Genomic DNA, 14,510 nt, shown 5'->3' with positions numbered 1-14,510 from the left:
TTATGTAGAGATAAGTTGAGCTCTAGAGTACATTGCATATTTATAGAGTTTATTGTACAAAGCCACTCTAATAAGCCTTAAAGACTGTTTAGTCACACTTACCAATTGGATAATAATATTGCACAGTAATAATTGGACACCCTTTTAAGGGCCTTTGGGTTGCTGATAATTATTAGCTGGTGATGGCAGGAATTACTACCGTATAGTCTGGGTATAGGGGCACAGCTGGGGAATCTGTGTAAGCCTTTCCCAGGAGTGTCTGTGAAGTTGTATAAATACTCATCTCAAAGTGTGTGCGTCAGCTACTTGGGCAGGGACATGAAGCACTGGTTGGACAGAGAGGGTACTGGAGGTTAGTTGTCAGCTAGGCTGAGATCTGGACCCTACAGCTTTGCCAGTGGGGAGCCTTATTGGGGACCTGGAAGGCATGGGAGAAACCAGCCCCAGACTGACTGTGATCTCTGTGTGCTATTAAGGGAAATTGCACTTCACTGTGTGTATTTGTTATCCTTTCCTCATATATGAGACGCCTTCTCTGGTATTAGTGGTGAGGATCAAGGCTCCTTGATTGCTGGGCCAGGGCACGGGTGTCACATGCCATATTAACACATACCAGTGAAGGGTTTTGCAAATCTGCATGAACATACACACATATACATATGCCAGAAATGTATGCCAGTACTTGTAACTATGCCCAGTAGCACAACAAGCCTATGAATAACTCTACTTTGCAAAATAAGTCTCTAGGGCACTGTAACATTCTTGAAATCACCGTACTGCAAGAAATCACCTCTTATCAGTATAAGAAACATTTCAAACAATATAGCAGTGTGTGAAAGAACTGGGCAGGAGAAGCTCAGAGTAAGAAACATTTCTAAGTAATTGCGTTTTGAGAATAAACAGTACACAGCAAACTGAAACTTCCCCAAAACGGTGGTACTTCACTAAATAACTCTCTACAGTGCAAGACACACACTGTAATGGTGGCACTTTACAACTAGACACACCCAGCACAAGAAACTTTTCAAAATGGTTGTACTTTGACTGTACTTCACAAAATAGTTGCACTTTGCACACTAACAGACTCTTTGGAATAAACGCACAGTAATAAGCACACACTGAAAACAATTTTTTACACACAGAGATACTTCAAATAACTTTAGTTATGCCCAGAATACAGTACAAAGTCATAGTTATGCCCAAACACAGCACTTTGCCCAAAACATGACGTTGCCTTGCTTTATTTATCCTTACTGTGCCCTTTTTGCCCCATCATATTCATTTTGGTCGTTTAATCTCTGTTCATGCCCATTGTACTTTTCCTGTGCCTGTTTTACTTTAAACAAACTCGTTTTGCATCCCAAGGTAATTCCTGACCATTTATGAGCTTTTCTGACAATCCTTTTATCAAATAACTTAATCTTAAACATTTCGCTTAATTACTAAACCTTTTTGTGCGTTTCACTTAATAATGTGGTTTGTGCCCTTGTAATGCTCTGTTTCATCTTTTTTTTTATAAAATAAACTGTTTGTGGAATTTTTCGTACATTTGGTGCTTTTATGACTTTTTGTGCTCATTTCTCTTAGTTTACTTTCACCGTTACCTCTGCACCTCGTGGCTCTGAATCCCTTTCTTTGGAATCCCATGTCTGACACCATGTCGCTCGTCTAGTCAGGACACAATAAACGAGGAGCCAAAAAAACTAAATAAGCCAATAACACAGTAAATAGAGTCCGAACTCCTACCCCAACTGAACAGCAGACCAAGAAGGGAACACAGCCACAGATAAAATCTTTAATTCAAAAAGAATCAGAGTATATACGCACAAATCAAACAGTGCTTTCGTCCATAAATCAGCCAGACTTCATCAGAATCAGTGATATAAACCAATACACTCATTATATACCCCTCCCTACAAACTACATGATCAAACAACAATCACTTGATAAAAGTTGCATAAATACATTAATTAACATGTTAAAAACACAAGAACTTGTAAATCAAAACAAAATGCATAAAACACTGTCATACATTGTAAGACCTTAATTTCAAAACACTACTAATACATACATAGTCATTTAAACCTGGGGGACCGTAGCGTTGAGCTTAAGTTGCCACCGTGAATCTGCTCAAGCCCCCCCCCCGGGATTCCTGACAACCTGGTAGAGACCAAAAAAAAAAAAAAAAAAGGAAATTGTGGTTAGGATGTGAATCTGTGTGATTGGCCAAAGAGTTAAGATTGTTCTTTCTAATGTCCAACAGATGCTCATATATATTGGCTCCCTAAACTTTCTTTGGGGTTTACCCAAATAAAAACCCTTTACACGTCTGACACGAAGCTAGGCAGATCACCCCATAAGAACTGCAACTGCAGTGAAATCCAGCTTCGACAGAAAAAACATTCCCTATGACCTCATCACTAACCAGTATGTTGGCTGCAAAAACCACACCGTGCAGTTCCAAATTTCTTGTGACTTACAAAAATACCCAGATCATCATTGTTGTCCTAGGATATTCTTAAGGGTTCTACCTCTTCAATAAATGAAGAAAAGCCTGCCCCCAACTTTTTCAGTGATGTTAAAACAAGAGAAAAAAAACAGTTCTTAAACACTTCCAACCAGTACTCTATAATAAAAACAGGTTGTGGTTCCTTCCAGCAGTAGAACCTTGAATAACCATTTCAGACACCGAGTGGCAAGACATCCTCAATAAAGGCAACAGACCTCCATTTTCTCTCTTGTTTAAAACCTCAGCCCTCACACTAGAAATTAAGTGAGCAGGATAGCCTCCAGTCAAGAACATATTGGTCAGTTGTAAACTTTCTGACAAGAAATCACTGTCCTTAGAAACCATTCTAGCCAGGCAAATAAATTGCCCTTTTGATACTGAGGATGATGACTCAGTTTAAAAAGCTGTTGCAATAAGTGGGTTTCCTATATATACTACTGACAAAAAGTTGATCATTGTTGTGTTTAGATAGTTTAACATCCAAGTAATGAATGACGTGGTGATCACAGAGGTAGGTAAAAGCGTTGTAGTGGCATCTAAATTAATCAAATTCACTAATTTTGCTGCTAGGTCTGTCCCAAATAATAAATAAATCGTTGAAAAACGATACATTTTCCAGGGCTTGCCAAAGGATGGGTTTCAGACCTTGCAGCACTGATTGTTGGCCTCATAGGTGGATCAATGGTACTTTTGTGTATTTTCGGAATACCGAAAATACTGGGAACACAAGGGAACTTGACATAAAAAAGTCATATAGCTCAAAACTGATAACATCCTGATCAAACAAATCCTTTAGTAAATCTTCCTATATGCCATGTGAATCATATTAAAGAGAAACTTCCTCATAGTTCACACTCCAACAGAAATACATTTATTTTGTTTATAGTCCTCTTTATTCAAAACCACCCCCCTTTGTCCAGTTTCATTACCCTTAAACATTTGTTGATGACCAACTCAAATAACAGCAAATGTTCAGAGGAAGTAAGACTGGAACCTACTAAATCAAAATGTTTCCAGTTGTGCAGAAACCTGAAATAGTGCGTCACTAACTTCTCAAAAATAAAGGGTAACGATTGGGGGGGGGGGGCTAAAAATACTCCTACATCTCAAAGACTGTTATCACAAAGTTTATCATTAAAAAAACAAAAATTCAATTTTCTTAAATAAAGTTTCAAGTCAATAAGCAGTCTGTCAATCCTAAAGGTTCAGACCAGAAGTACTTCCCTTACTTACAAAGGTTAGCATGATGCTCGATATATTCAAAATCACTGCAATTAGAGAGTAAAACGTCCCCTTCTTTGTTATTCACAAGCTGCAACTTGGAGCTCTTGCTCAAGGAAGAGTGAGTTAAATCTTAATTGCACTTGTGGGAATAGCTGGAGTTGCGATAAACATGCTGATTTTTCCTGTTGGAGGGTTGCTCAGCAGTTCTGCGATTTTTTTGGAATAAAAGTTATATCTGTGGCTGTGTTCCCTCCTTGGTCTGCCATTCCAGCTGGGGGAAGAGTTTGGATTCTGTTTACACAATAGATGAGACTTTGTGGGTTCTGTTCAAGCAGCTTTATTATGTACAAACACATCAGGATTGTGGCTTAATACTTTAACTTCGGTAAAGCTATAAACAAACTGGCTATTACATTCATACATGTTCTCAATCTGGCTGCGCTCTCAAAATGGCACCGAGTATAGCACATGCTCGATATTTATATATGCACGTTCAGTCCTTGAAACGCTTCTTAAAGACACAGCACACACACTGTTCTACATTAAATATCCTCTAGGGTAGCGCTATTTGTAGGAATGGGAAAGATCCAGGTTAGCTGAGTTTTTTTATGCTGTTGGTGCCCTTTGTTAGTACAAGAAGCCACTGCTGTTATTGTTTCTGTTTTATAGCTTTGTTAATCTTCAACCTACTGAGTGTCATACATGAAAGCAAGATTTTTTCCAGGGATCCAAAGGAACACATGATGTAGAACAGCCTGGATAAAATGAGAACATTGTCAGGTGACTACATGAAGTAGTTAGCACAGGCCACATGGACTTTAAATGAATTGCTTGACAGTACCACATAAGGTTATAGCCAACACATCAGGGAGCTGGAAATGTCTCACATGTTGATACCCAAATAGACAGTCAGCCCTATAAGGTTTAAAAAGAATGACAGAAACGGATAATAACAAAGGGGATTAGTGCTGGGCTTACAAATGACTTATTATGGGATCTCAGTCCCACATTAACATAATCCAGTAGGTTCACAGACAAAGAAAATATAACAATAATAACTGAAACAACTGAAAGCAAATCAATAATAGTGTTAAAACAGACCTCATGCACAAAGTACACAGTGGTGGTGGTGACAACATTGTCAATAGAACGCGTTTTCCATTGTATTTTGTGTTGTCGATGTTTTATTCAATCAACAGATAAGCTGGGAGTCTCTAACTGATCCCCTTTAATGAAAATTCTCCAATGGGCACATCTGGGAAAACACTTTCAGCAAATCACATACACATACAAAAAAGTCAAGGAACTAACAAAAGGAGAGACAGCAGATGCACAAGGTATTCACTAACCACACAGCTGCATGTTGATGCATTCTGTTGCACTCACAGATTTTCAGTCTCTATCATAGTGAAACACCCTCAAACTATAGAATAGCCCTTCAGCAGCAAAAATGTACTTTGGTCATTCTACACTATTAATACATGTTCTACTGTACAAAAGCAGGTGCCAGTATTCATAGAGACAAACTTTGTACCTGCAGAAGGTTTGCACAGGTTTTGAATCATAAATATCCAAATCGGAGAAGAATCACTTCTAGGCACGTGCCTGAGCTTAATGCTGCACAACTTTACAGGGTTGCATATAAGCAAGGCCATCTGTGTGTATATCAAAGTATGTACTCCCTGCATGCAGAAGGCTTAAGAATGAAGGGACCATACCTCTCAACCTCTTAGAGCAAGAAATCTGTACAAAGTAATGTACAAGTGGGGGGGGGGGGGGGCAATGGCCCAAAAATATGGACAATTACGAAATATCTTTCTTACAAACTTTGAAAGTCGATAGAACAATGGGTTTCTGAAGGGTATGATGTTGCAAACTCAAATTCCTGTCATTATTTTCAGATTTCTGTCCTCAGTGATTTGGAAATAATTTGCCAGAAATCCAAAATTTAATGAGGAACACACCAAAAATATGAGACAAAAGACAGGACGTTTTGAGAAAATCTGGACATTTGAGAGGTATGGAAGGGGCTTTTGTTAGTACATGCAAGTCTTGTGAATTTTCATGCTACAACTGGGACAAAGTACAGTTTAGACCTGTGGTATCCAGTGATATGTACATAAATTTGCTGCATTAAGTGGGTAGAAATGGGGAGCACAGAAAACTCAGGAAAAAGGGAAAGCAGCAAGTAGAGGATGCCGTTTGCTTTAAGAAGCAGTCGACATCACCCATATATTTACCCTCTACTTTATCCACTGCCTCTTCAACCATCTGTGCAAGCTGCGAGTAGGCTGGCTTGGGCAGTGGCATTGATCAACCTGAAATCAGGTGATGAGAGCCATTCTCTGATAAGAAACCACCAGTCACATTACCCCACACAACAGCTTCACAGGGTTTTGCTACAGTAGAGCTACCTACGCAGCACATGGAACATTGTACACAGTGAGATGAGAGACATAACAGGAATGGCATGAGCGAAACTGTTCTATAGAGGAATCAAAACGTACGAGATAGGTTGGCATAGCTAACTAATTCACCACAGTTGCTCACCACTTACTGCTGCCTCCTGCAGAAAGTAGCACACTTCACATTCTGCCCATATTGCAAGAGAGAGGTCCACATCAAAAGGTTGCAATGTGCAAAATGTAAGATGTCAGAATGCCAAGTGCAATGCACAGCCTCAGATGTATGTACATACTAGGGCATACCACCTAAAAGTCCAGTGTGAGGCAGTGTGCAGCTATATTTACATACACATATGCATGACAGACAGTCACCAAATGGAGAAAGAAAACAGAACAATCATATGTACTGTCCAGACAGAACATGCATCCCTAGGCATATCAATGCAAGTGCCACTACTGCCCTCATCACACAGGCAGATCTGCCACATGGTGATGTTCCTGAGCCTTCTACAGGAGATTGCATAGCAAGGGAAGGAGTAGGAAACGGTGGCAACTGACATGGGTAATACTGTGGTGTAACAGGCCAATGGGTTGCCATATGAAATAAAAAAAATGAAAAAACATTCTCTAAAATCATACAGTTCTCTATACCAGTCTAGTTTCCCAATTTGCTGTTTAGATACAACTGAATCTAACCTTAGAGTCGTTGTTGAGAGATCAGAATATAGAGCTGTATTGGCAGCTGAAGTTGAATTATACCACAACCCCTAGTATAAATGAAAATATTTCTATTGTACCCGTTTTAAAATGGAGAGCTGCAAAGCTGTAATAATTTTACAGTACTTTTAACATTTTTTACCACACTACTGTTTATACAAAACACATCACACATATATGATTTTATATATACGTACAAGTGTTTTTTGATTTAGTTATGAAATATAGGCATAATGATTACGGCATTTTAAAATCAAGTATTAAATTAGTGTCCAAAATATTTTAACTGACTGTACTCTATCTTATTCCATTTAATAGTATACCTAAATGGTATGTAGACTTATTTTCGTTTCATTCATATATAAATCCTAATTGAAGATGGCGATTGCCTTTAAATATTTTATATATTTTGGGTTGTGCTTATTTAAGTTTATTTGACTCTGATACAGTTTTAGTTATTTATTATTAATTATGTATGATAAAGGTGCCGATATAAAGGTGCAGATATTGAGTAGTTTTTAGTTCTGAAGAAGTCTCTGTGTTAAAGATGAAAATGCTGTCTCAGTTGTTGGGTTTTTAATGTGGATTTGAATACACTGCAGTTAAAGATTTTACATACATAATTTTACTCAGTTTCAGTTTTTTGGGGGTTGTTTCCAGCACACTTGGTTTTGGAGGTATACACATTGCTATTTTATTACAGTTAAAACTTTCTCAAATGATACTGACATTTGGTCATGATAAACGTTCAAAAGAAACATTTAAAAAAGCAGGCTGCAGAACCAAGAAAATATCAACCTGGGCAGGAATATGACAAAAGAAATTGATTGAAAGGGAGTTTATAAATATTTGGGAATAGATTAAGGAACAGAATAAAAAATGAACAAATGATAAAAACTCAGTAAGGAATACCTCAGTATTGAAAACGGCTCCGAGATCTAGGAATAAAGTCTAAGCTATAAATCAGTTTGCTCTTCCTCTTCTAACATACAGATCTGATGTTGTCTCTTCCATCCATCTTCAGCTGATGGGTCTTCAGAACTGACATCAGCCACTCTCCCCCTTACCCATAACTCTCCTTGAATATACTGATTTACCCAGATCTCATTTGGTGCTCTTCTGATCCACTAAATCACTTCACATACTGTGCTAAAAGTGACTTGTTTTATTTCCTCAACTCACAGCATAAGATTCTTAACTTTAGTGTCCTGGTTCAACCTTTTTCCCCTCCGTGATAAAAAAGGTTTTTCTACTGCTTCTCAACATTGTTTTCCCCATCTTTCTTTGACAGCTTGTTTTCTATCATCATTGACTTTTCTTTTAGTTTACATGTAGTGCTGCTTAGTGCTGTCTTTGGTGTTGCAGTTGAGTTTTCTTTCATAGCATTTGTTGAGGCTACTGGTCAGGATGACTGACAAGGCATCTGGCTTCAAAAAATGTGTACTTGCGGGTATAACATCCTTCCCCAAGATGCTCATTCCAAATGTGTTAATTTAAGAGGCACTCATTTGAAGGAGGACTGATTGGCCTGTTCTGCCTTCGGGGTCAAATGAGAAGCTTTCATATCTGTCCTCTCTCTCAGCACTTCAGATTTGAGGGCTAGGTTCCTCCATTGGCTTCAAATTTGAGCCAAATGGGTTCTCACAGCTTACTCTTGTCTGGGTCTTCAGAAGCAACACTGGCCACCTCAGGGCCCATCTCAGCATTTGAGGCCTTAGAGATGGTGCTCTCACAGTCTAGGGAGCAGAGTTCCTTTCCAGATTTGGATCTGCCCCAGCCCCCATGGGGTTCTTCGGGTTCTCTATTTTCTCTTTTCAGATTGGGACGGTCAACTCCCTGGTGTCAAGGCAGTCCAGGGTACAGACTTCCCATTCATTTTGCGACTTTCTCCAGAGCATCCCGTTTGGGAAGTACAATACAAGCTTGCATGCAAAATGAAGCTCGCTGACTCCCCACAGGAGTACCTTACTGTAGAAACTGATCTTCCCTCTTTCTTGAAGACATCTCTTTGGTGAGTTACCGGAGTTAAGGCAGAAATGGGCTGATTCACCGAAACCCCTTCCCAGGATGAGTAAGTGTTCAAGAATTTTGGGGTTGGTACGTCTACTATTTGGGTGGTCCCTCCTGCCGACAAACTGGCAGACATGGTTTTGAGGTGGGATTGGAAGGAACGTGATGATGTTGTGGAATCACTCCCCTGAGATCTTAAGATTTTAATTTCTCCAAAAGATAAGCCTTTCTAGAGCAAGGGTCCTGTAGTAAATCCATGGCAGCAGCAGCAGCCACCTAGAAAGAAGACAGCCCATGGCATTTAACAGATATGAAAGCTGATGTATGACTCCGGGACCTTGGCTCTCGGGGAACTGTACTACTTCTCCTATCCTACACATTTTCAGAGAGACTTGACAAAGGAGTTATCAAAGTCCTTCTCTGGATCTTTATCTGTAGAAGACAGGAAATCAGTGGATAAAGCAGGTGGCTACCCTTGAATCTCTATAAAACGTGTCCATTTCCTTTATTTCTTTTCACTGGCATGCATGGATCGGTCTCTGTGACTTCGCAACACACTTTAACATGCCCCTCAATAACTCCCCTATGACAGGTCCACTATGTTCAGACCCAAGATTAAAGAGATGCTGTCTAGAAGTGAACAAGATGGCAAGACCTTGTCTGCCATTGGAATACATTTTTCTACCCCCACCACCACCACCACCACCACCAACAGACCTTTATCAGGAAACAGAAAGGGGAAAATAAATCATGGTTCCACAAATTAAAGGTTTCACTCCTGATTCTTCTAGTGATAGGCCCTTCAAAGTCAGAGGGAGAATAATCAGAATGGATATCACCCCTCTGGTAGAAATGTATCACAAAAAATCAATGCTTTCTCTGACAGGCCTTTTCAGTTCTCCTAAAAGGTTGCCCAGCTGCTGCACTCTGGAGGCAGTCAAGGACACTTGTCTTTGCACCCCGCAGCTTGGAAAACCATCACCCAGGAATTATGGGTGCAGATAATCATTACCAGAGGCAAAAGGATCCCATTCATTTGGCACCCCCCCCCATATCAAAGGAGGGATAGATTCCTGTCCCAGAGACTTCCTATACTCTGGAAAAAGCTACCAATCTATGTCAAGCAAAGTTCCTCATTAGCACTCTTCAAGAAAAATCTTGATGAGTGGATGGGAAATAGGAAATACAACCTGAGGATCACTTCTGTGGCTCTGCTCGACAGGGGCACAGGAAAATAACTTTCTTGGGTGGCGTATGCCAGGGAACTTTGGTGGCTAGGCTTAATATATACATATACATTTTATATATATATATATATATATATATATATATATATATATATATATATATATATATATATATATACATATATATACACACACACACACACACACACACACACACACACACACACACACACAGACAAAAATGTAGCAACCAAGGGATAAATGCTCCCGCACGTCAAACAATTGTATAAAATAATAAAAAAGTTCAGGAGTAACTACAGGCTGAGCAAGTATCTCCACATATAAAAGGCAGCAGTCAAATCACGAAGAGCAACGGTAATTAGGAACCCACACACTTGATGTCATAAAGTGAGAACATATTTATTTAATACAAGTAGGTAAGCGCTTTTACCCAGATGGGCTTCATCAGACCTTCAAACAGTATAATTCATTTAATTCACAATATATAGGCAATAAAATAATGACATCACTTCCTAAAATAATCAACCCTTAAAGGTATACAAATAACATAAAAAATGTGTCGTACAATTTCCAACATGATTAAAATACATGATAAATGCAACTCTTATGCAGCTATAAAAATATAAATTGTACAAAAATACACACACATTTATAAAAAATATTAAAGGTAAAAATATATTCAATTAATTATAAAAGTCTCCTGTTCCGAAGGATGGGCTTAATCGGAGTTCTATCATTTAGACCGGGTTTACGGTCAGCCCTTAACCTTATAATCCAATTAAGCTCCATCCTTTCTGTACAATTATATACATCTCCACCTCTAATGGTAGGATAATTAATCTGTACAACTTGAAATTTAAAATAATGTTCATCTGATGTATTTATAACATGTTTAGAAAGGGCAATGCATACAGACCGTATGCGTATGTTATACATATGTTCCCTAATTCTCTCCTGTAATTTCCTGTCCATCTTGCCTACATAAAATGCTGTGCATGCTACACATCTAGCTAAATAAATGACATGTGATGTGGTACAAGTAGCATGAACATGAAACTTAAAAATCCGCGAACTGATAGGATGGAAAAATGGGGTATCGTCTAAAAACCTACAATAATTACAGTTGTTACAAGGGAATGTACCCACATTCATATTGTTAATGCTGCTATCAACAGATTCCTTAGGATAGCAAAGTAACCTATGTAGGTTTAACTTATTCTTATAAATGAATTGTGGTGTCTCTCCTACTATTTCTTTAATCTGTTCATCCACCATTAGCATTCCCCAATTATTCAGGTAAATCTCTTATCTTATTAACATCTTGTGTGTACTTAATAGTTTAATAATAGGATTCACTGACATTTCAACAGATTGTGTTACACTGAATGTCATCTGTTGATCAGAAAAATATGGACAAGCTCTACCATTTCTTAAGTTATATACCCATTCAAAATTCTTATTCACCTCATCAACCTTATAAGATCTTTGGACCAACCTATCCCTCAGATCGGCAAGTTCTTCTTTGAACCCATCATAGGTAGGGTTCATTCTAGACACCCATATGGCTTGTCCCCTAATTATGTTCTTAAAGACGTAACTGGGATGCATACTGGTTCTATGAAGAAGTGAGTTTTTATAACAACTTTTTCTATAGACACCAGTATTCAATAGTCCATTCGGTAGTCTTGCAGTGTACACATCCAGGAAAGCTATCCAACTATCTGAATGTTCCATTGTAAATTTTAAAAAATTAGATAGAGCATTAATCTCAAAGAAACTTAGCAATTCAGCATCTGTACCTCTCCAAAGGAAAAAAATATCTACAAAATGAGTGTAGAAAATGACAGATATCTTGTAGATGACCAAATTAAATAAATTATTTTTCTCCCAATCAACCATGACCAGATTGGCGTAGCTATCGGTACATAAAGTGCCCATAGCTACACCATCTTTTTAAGTACAACTTCCCATTAAATATAAAGACATTATTTTCTAGAATGACCTCCAAAAATGCACAAATCAAATCATTCTGCACAGGTGTATATTTATTATAATCTTTTATTCATCTGGAGATGCTATCTATACCCTCTTCATTAAGAATTATTGTAAATAATGATTGTACATCCATTGTCACTAACAAACTGTATCTCAGCAGATAATGTAGAAACTTTATCATATAATGCTAATAAAAAGTGTTAAGTGCCTTTCAAGACATGCGGAAAAGTCTCTACTAGGAGTCTCAAATGTTTCTCCAGATATGACAAGGGCTCTGTGGCCCAACCTCTCCCTGCCACAATAGGTCTCATAGGGGGATCCAATGGATCCTTATGGACTTTCGGCAGGCCTTGAATGACTGGAATCAGGGGATTAGAAACATGCAAAAACTGGAACAAATCAAATAGAGGATCTAGTACGTAGTAAATTAATACTAACATTCGATAAATCCTATCTACACGAAGTCTAACCTCATCTAAGTGAACTAAACTATAAAATCTAGTCTCACTTAACATATTAACCATACTGTGTTCATACTGAACTGTGTCCATTATTACAATTGGTCCCCCCTTATCTGCTGGTCTCAAAACAATAGAAGTGTCATTCCCAAGTCTATTCAAAGCAGTCCTTAATTTTGGAGATAAATTGCCAAACCATCTTCTCTGTCTATTTTCATGGTCTAATTTATGTAAATCATCCTCTACCATTTTAGTAAAAGCATCAAGTAAGGGATGCATTACTGGTGTATAAATACTAGGTTTCTTAAAAGTAAACTGCTCAACAGAAGAAGTATAACCACCAAATTCTAGTTTGAGTTGAACATTTCGAGTAAATAATTTGATGTCAATCACTGATTCACTAATGTTACTCTTGGTAGAAAGAAAAAATGAAAGTCCCCTATTGAGAACTTCAATTTCTTCTAAATCTAAAATTCTACTTGACAGATTCCAAATTAATGGTGTGGCATCTTCTCCCACATTTTCTTGATGGTTGGTCCTGTATAATACCCTTCTGAGGTGTTGCGTGTCTGCCTGCCTTGACTCATGGATCTGTTTCTCCCCCTGAGTATGTTTCGTGGATAGGGAAAGGAGTATGGGAGATATCCAAGCTAGTTTGTCCCAATGGAGAACCCTTCCTTCTAACAGATAAAATCTGTACATCATTACTACCACCATTAGTACTGACATTGACTTCACCAAGACCTCGTAGTAACAAGTTCAGTTGAGTTAACACCTGTACGTATAGATGTATCTAAAGAACTAGGTAAAGAATTTTCATCTAAAATAGGATTTTTCCATCCTATTAGTTCGTGGATTTTTAAGTTTCATGTTCATGCTACTTGTACCACATCACATGTCATTTATTTAGCTAGATGTGTAGCATGAAAGGCATTTTATGTAGGTAAGACGGACAGGAAATTACAGGAGAGAATTAGGGAACATATGTATAACATACGCATACGGTCGGTCTGCAATGCCCTTTCTAAACATGTTATAAATACATCGGATGAACATTCATTTTAAATTTCAAGTTGTACAGATTAATTATCCCACCATTAGAGGTGGAGATGTACGTAATGGATGGAGCTTAACTGGATTATAAGGTTAAGGGCAGACCGTAAACCCGGTCTAAATACTAGAATTCCGATTAAGCCCATCCTTAGGAAGAGGAGACTTGTAATTAATTGAATATATTTTTACCTTAACATTTCTTTATATTTTTGTACAATTTATATTTTATAGCTGCATAAGAGTTGCATTTATGTATTTTAATGTTGGAAATTGTATGACACATTTTTTATGTTATTTGTATACCTTTAAGGGTTGATTATTATAAGAAGGGATGTCATTATTTTATTGCCTATATATTGTGAATTAAATGAATTATACTGTTTGAAGGTCTGATGAAGCCCATCTGAGTGAAAGCGCTTACCTACTTGTATTAAATAAACACATTCTCATTTTATGACATCAAGTGTGTGGGTTACAAACTTCCGTTGCTTTTCGTGATTTGACTGCTGCCGTTTATATGTGGATATACTTGTTCAGCCTTTGGTTACGCCTGAACTTTTTTATTATTTTATACAATTGCTTGAGGTGCAGGAGCATTTACCCATTGGTCATTACATTTTTGTCTAAAAAATATATATATATATATATATATATATATATATATATATATATATATATATATATATATTTTAGACAAAAATGTAATGACCAAGGGGTAAATGCTCCCGCACCTGAAACAATTGTATAAAATAATAATAAAAAAGTTCAGGTTCATGGGTAGGTATGAGACCACTGGCCCAAGTAAGCCTAGCCAACAAGGTTCCCTGGCATATGCCACCCAAGAAAGTTATTTTCCTGCGCCCCTGTCGAGCAGAGCCACAGAAGTGATCCCCAGGGTGTATTTCCTATTTCCCATCCACTCATCAAGATT

The 14,510-nt window shown here is 37.9% G+C and overlaps 1 protein-coding gene across 1 annotated transcript in view; it reads right to left on the bottom strand.

The window, feature by feature from the left end:
- Positions 1 to 14,510, bottom strand: part of RTKN2 (rhotekin 2) — a 746,431-nt gene that overhangs the window by 635,668 nt on the left and 96,253 nt on the right. The window contains exon 2 of the mRNA XM_044055605.1: positions 12,507 to 12,937. Coding sequence (XP_043911540.1) covers positions 12,507 to 12,937 — 431 coding nt within the window. The remainder of the gene's footprint in view (positions 1 to 12,506; positions 12,938 to 14,510) is intronic.

This window comes from Protopterus annectens, chromosome 14.part0, assembly GCF_019279795.1.
Source record: "Protopterus annectens isolate FY-2018-M chromosome 14.part0, PAN1.0, whole genome shotgun sequence".
Classification (NCBI taxonomy): Eukaryota; Metazoa; Chordata; order Ceratodontiformes; family Protopteridae; genus Protopterus; species Protopterus annectens.
This window is presented reverse-complemented; position numbering and strand designations above follow the sequence as displayed.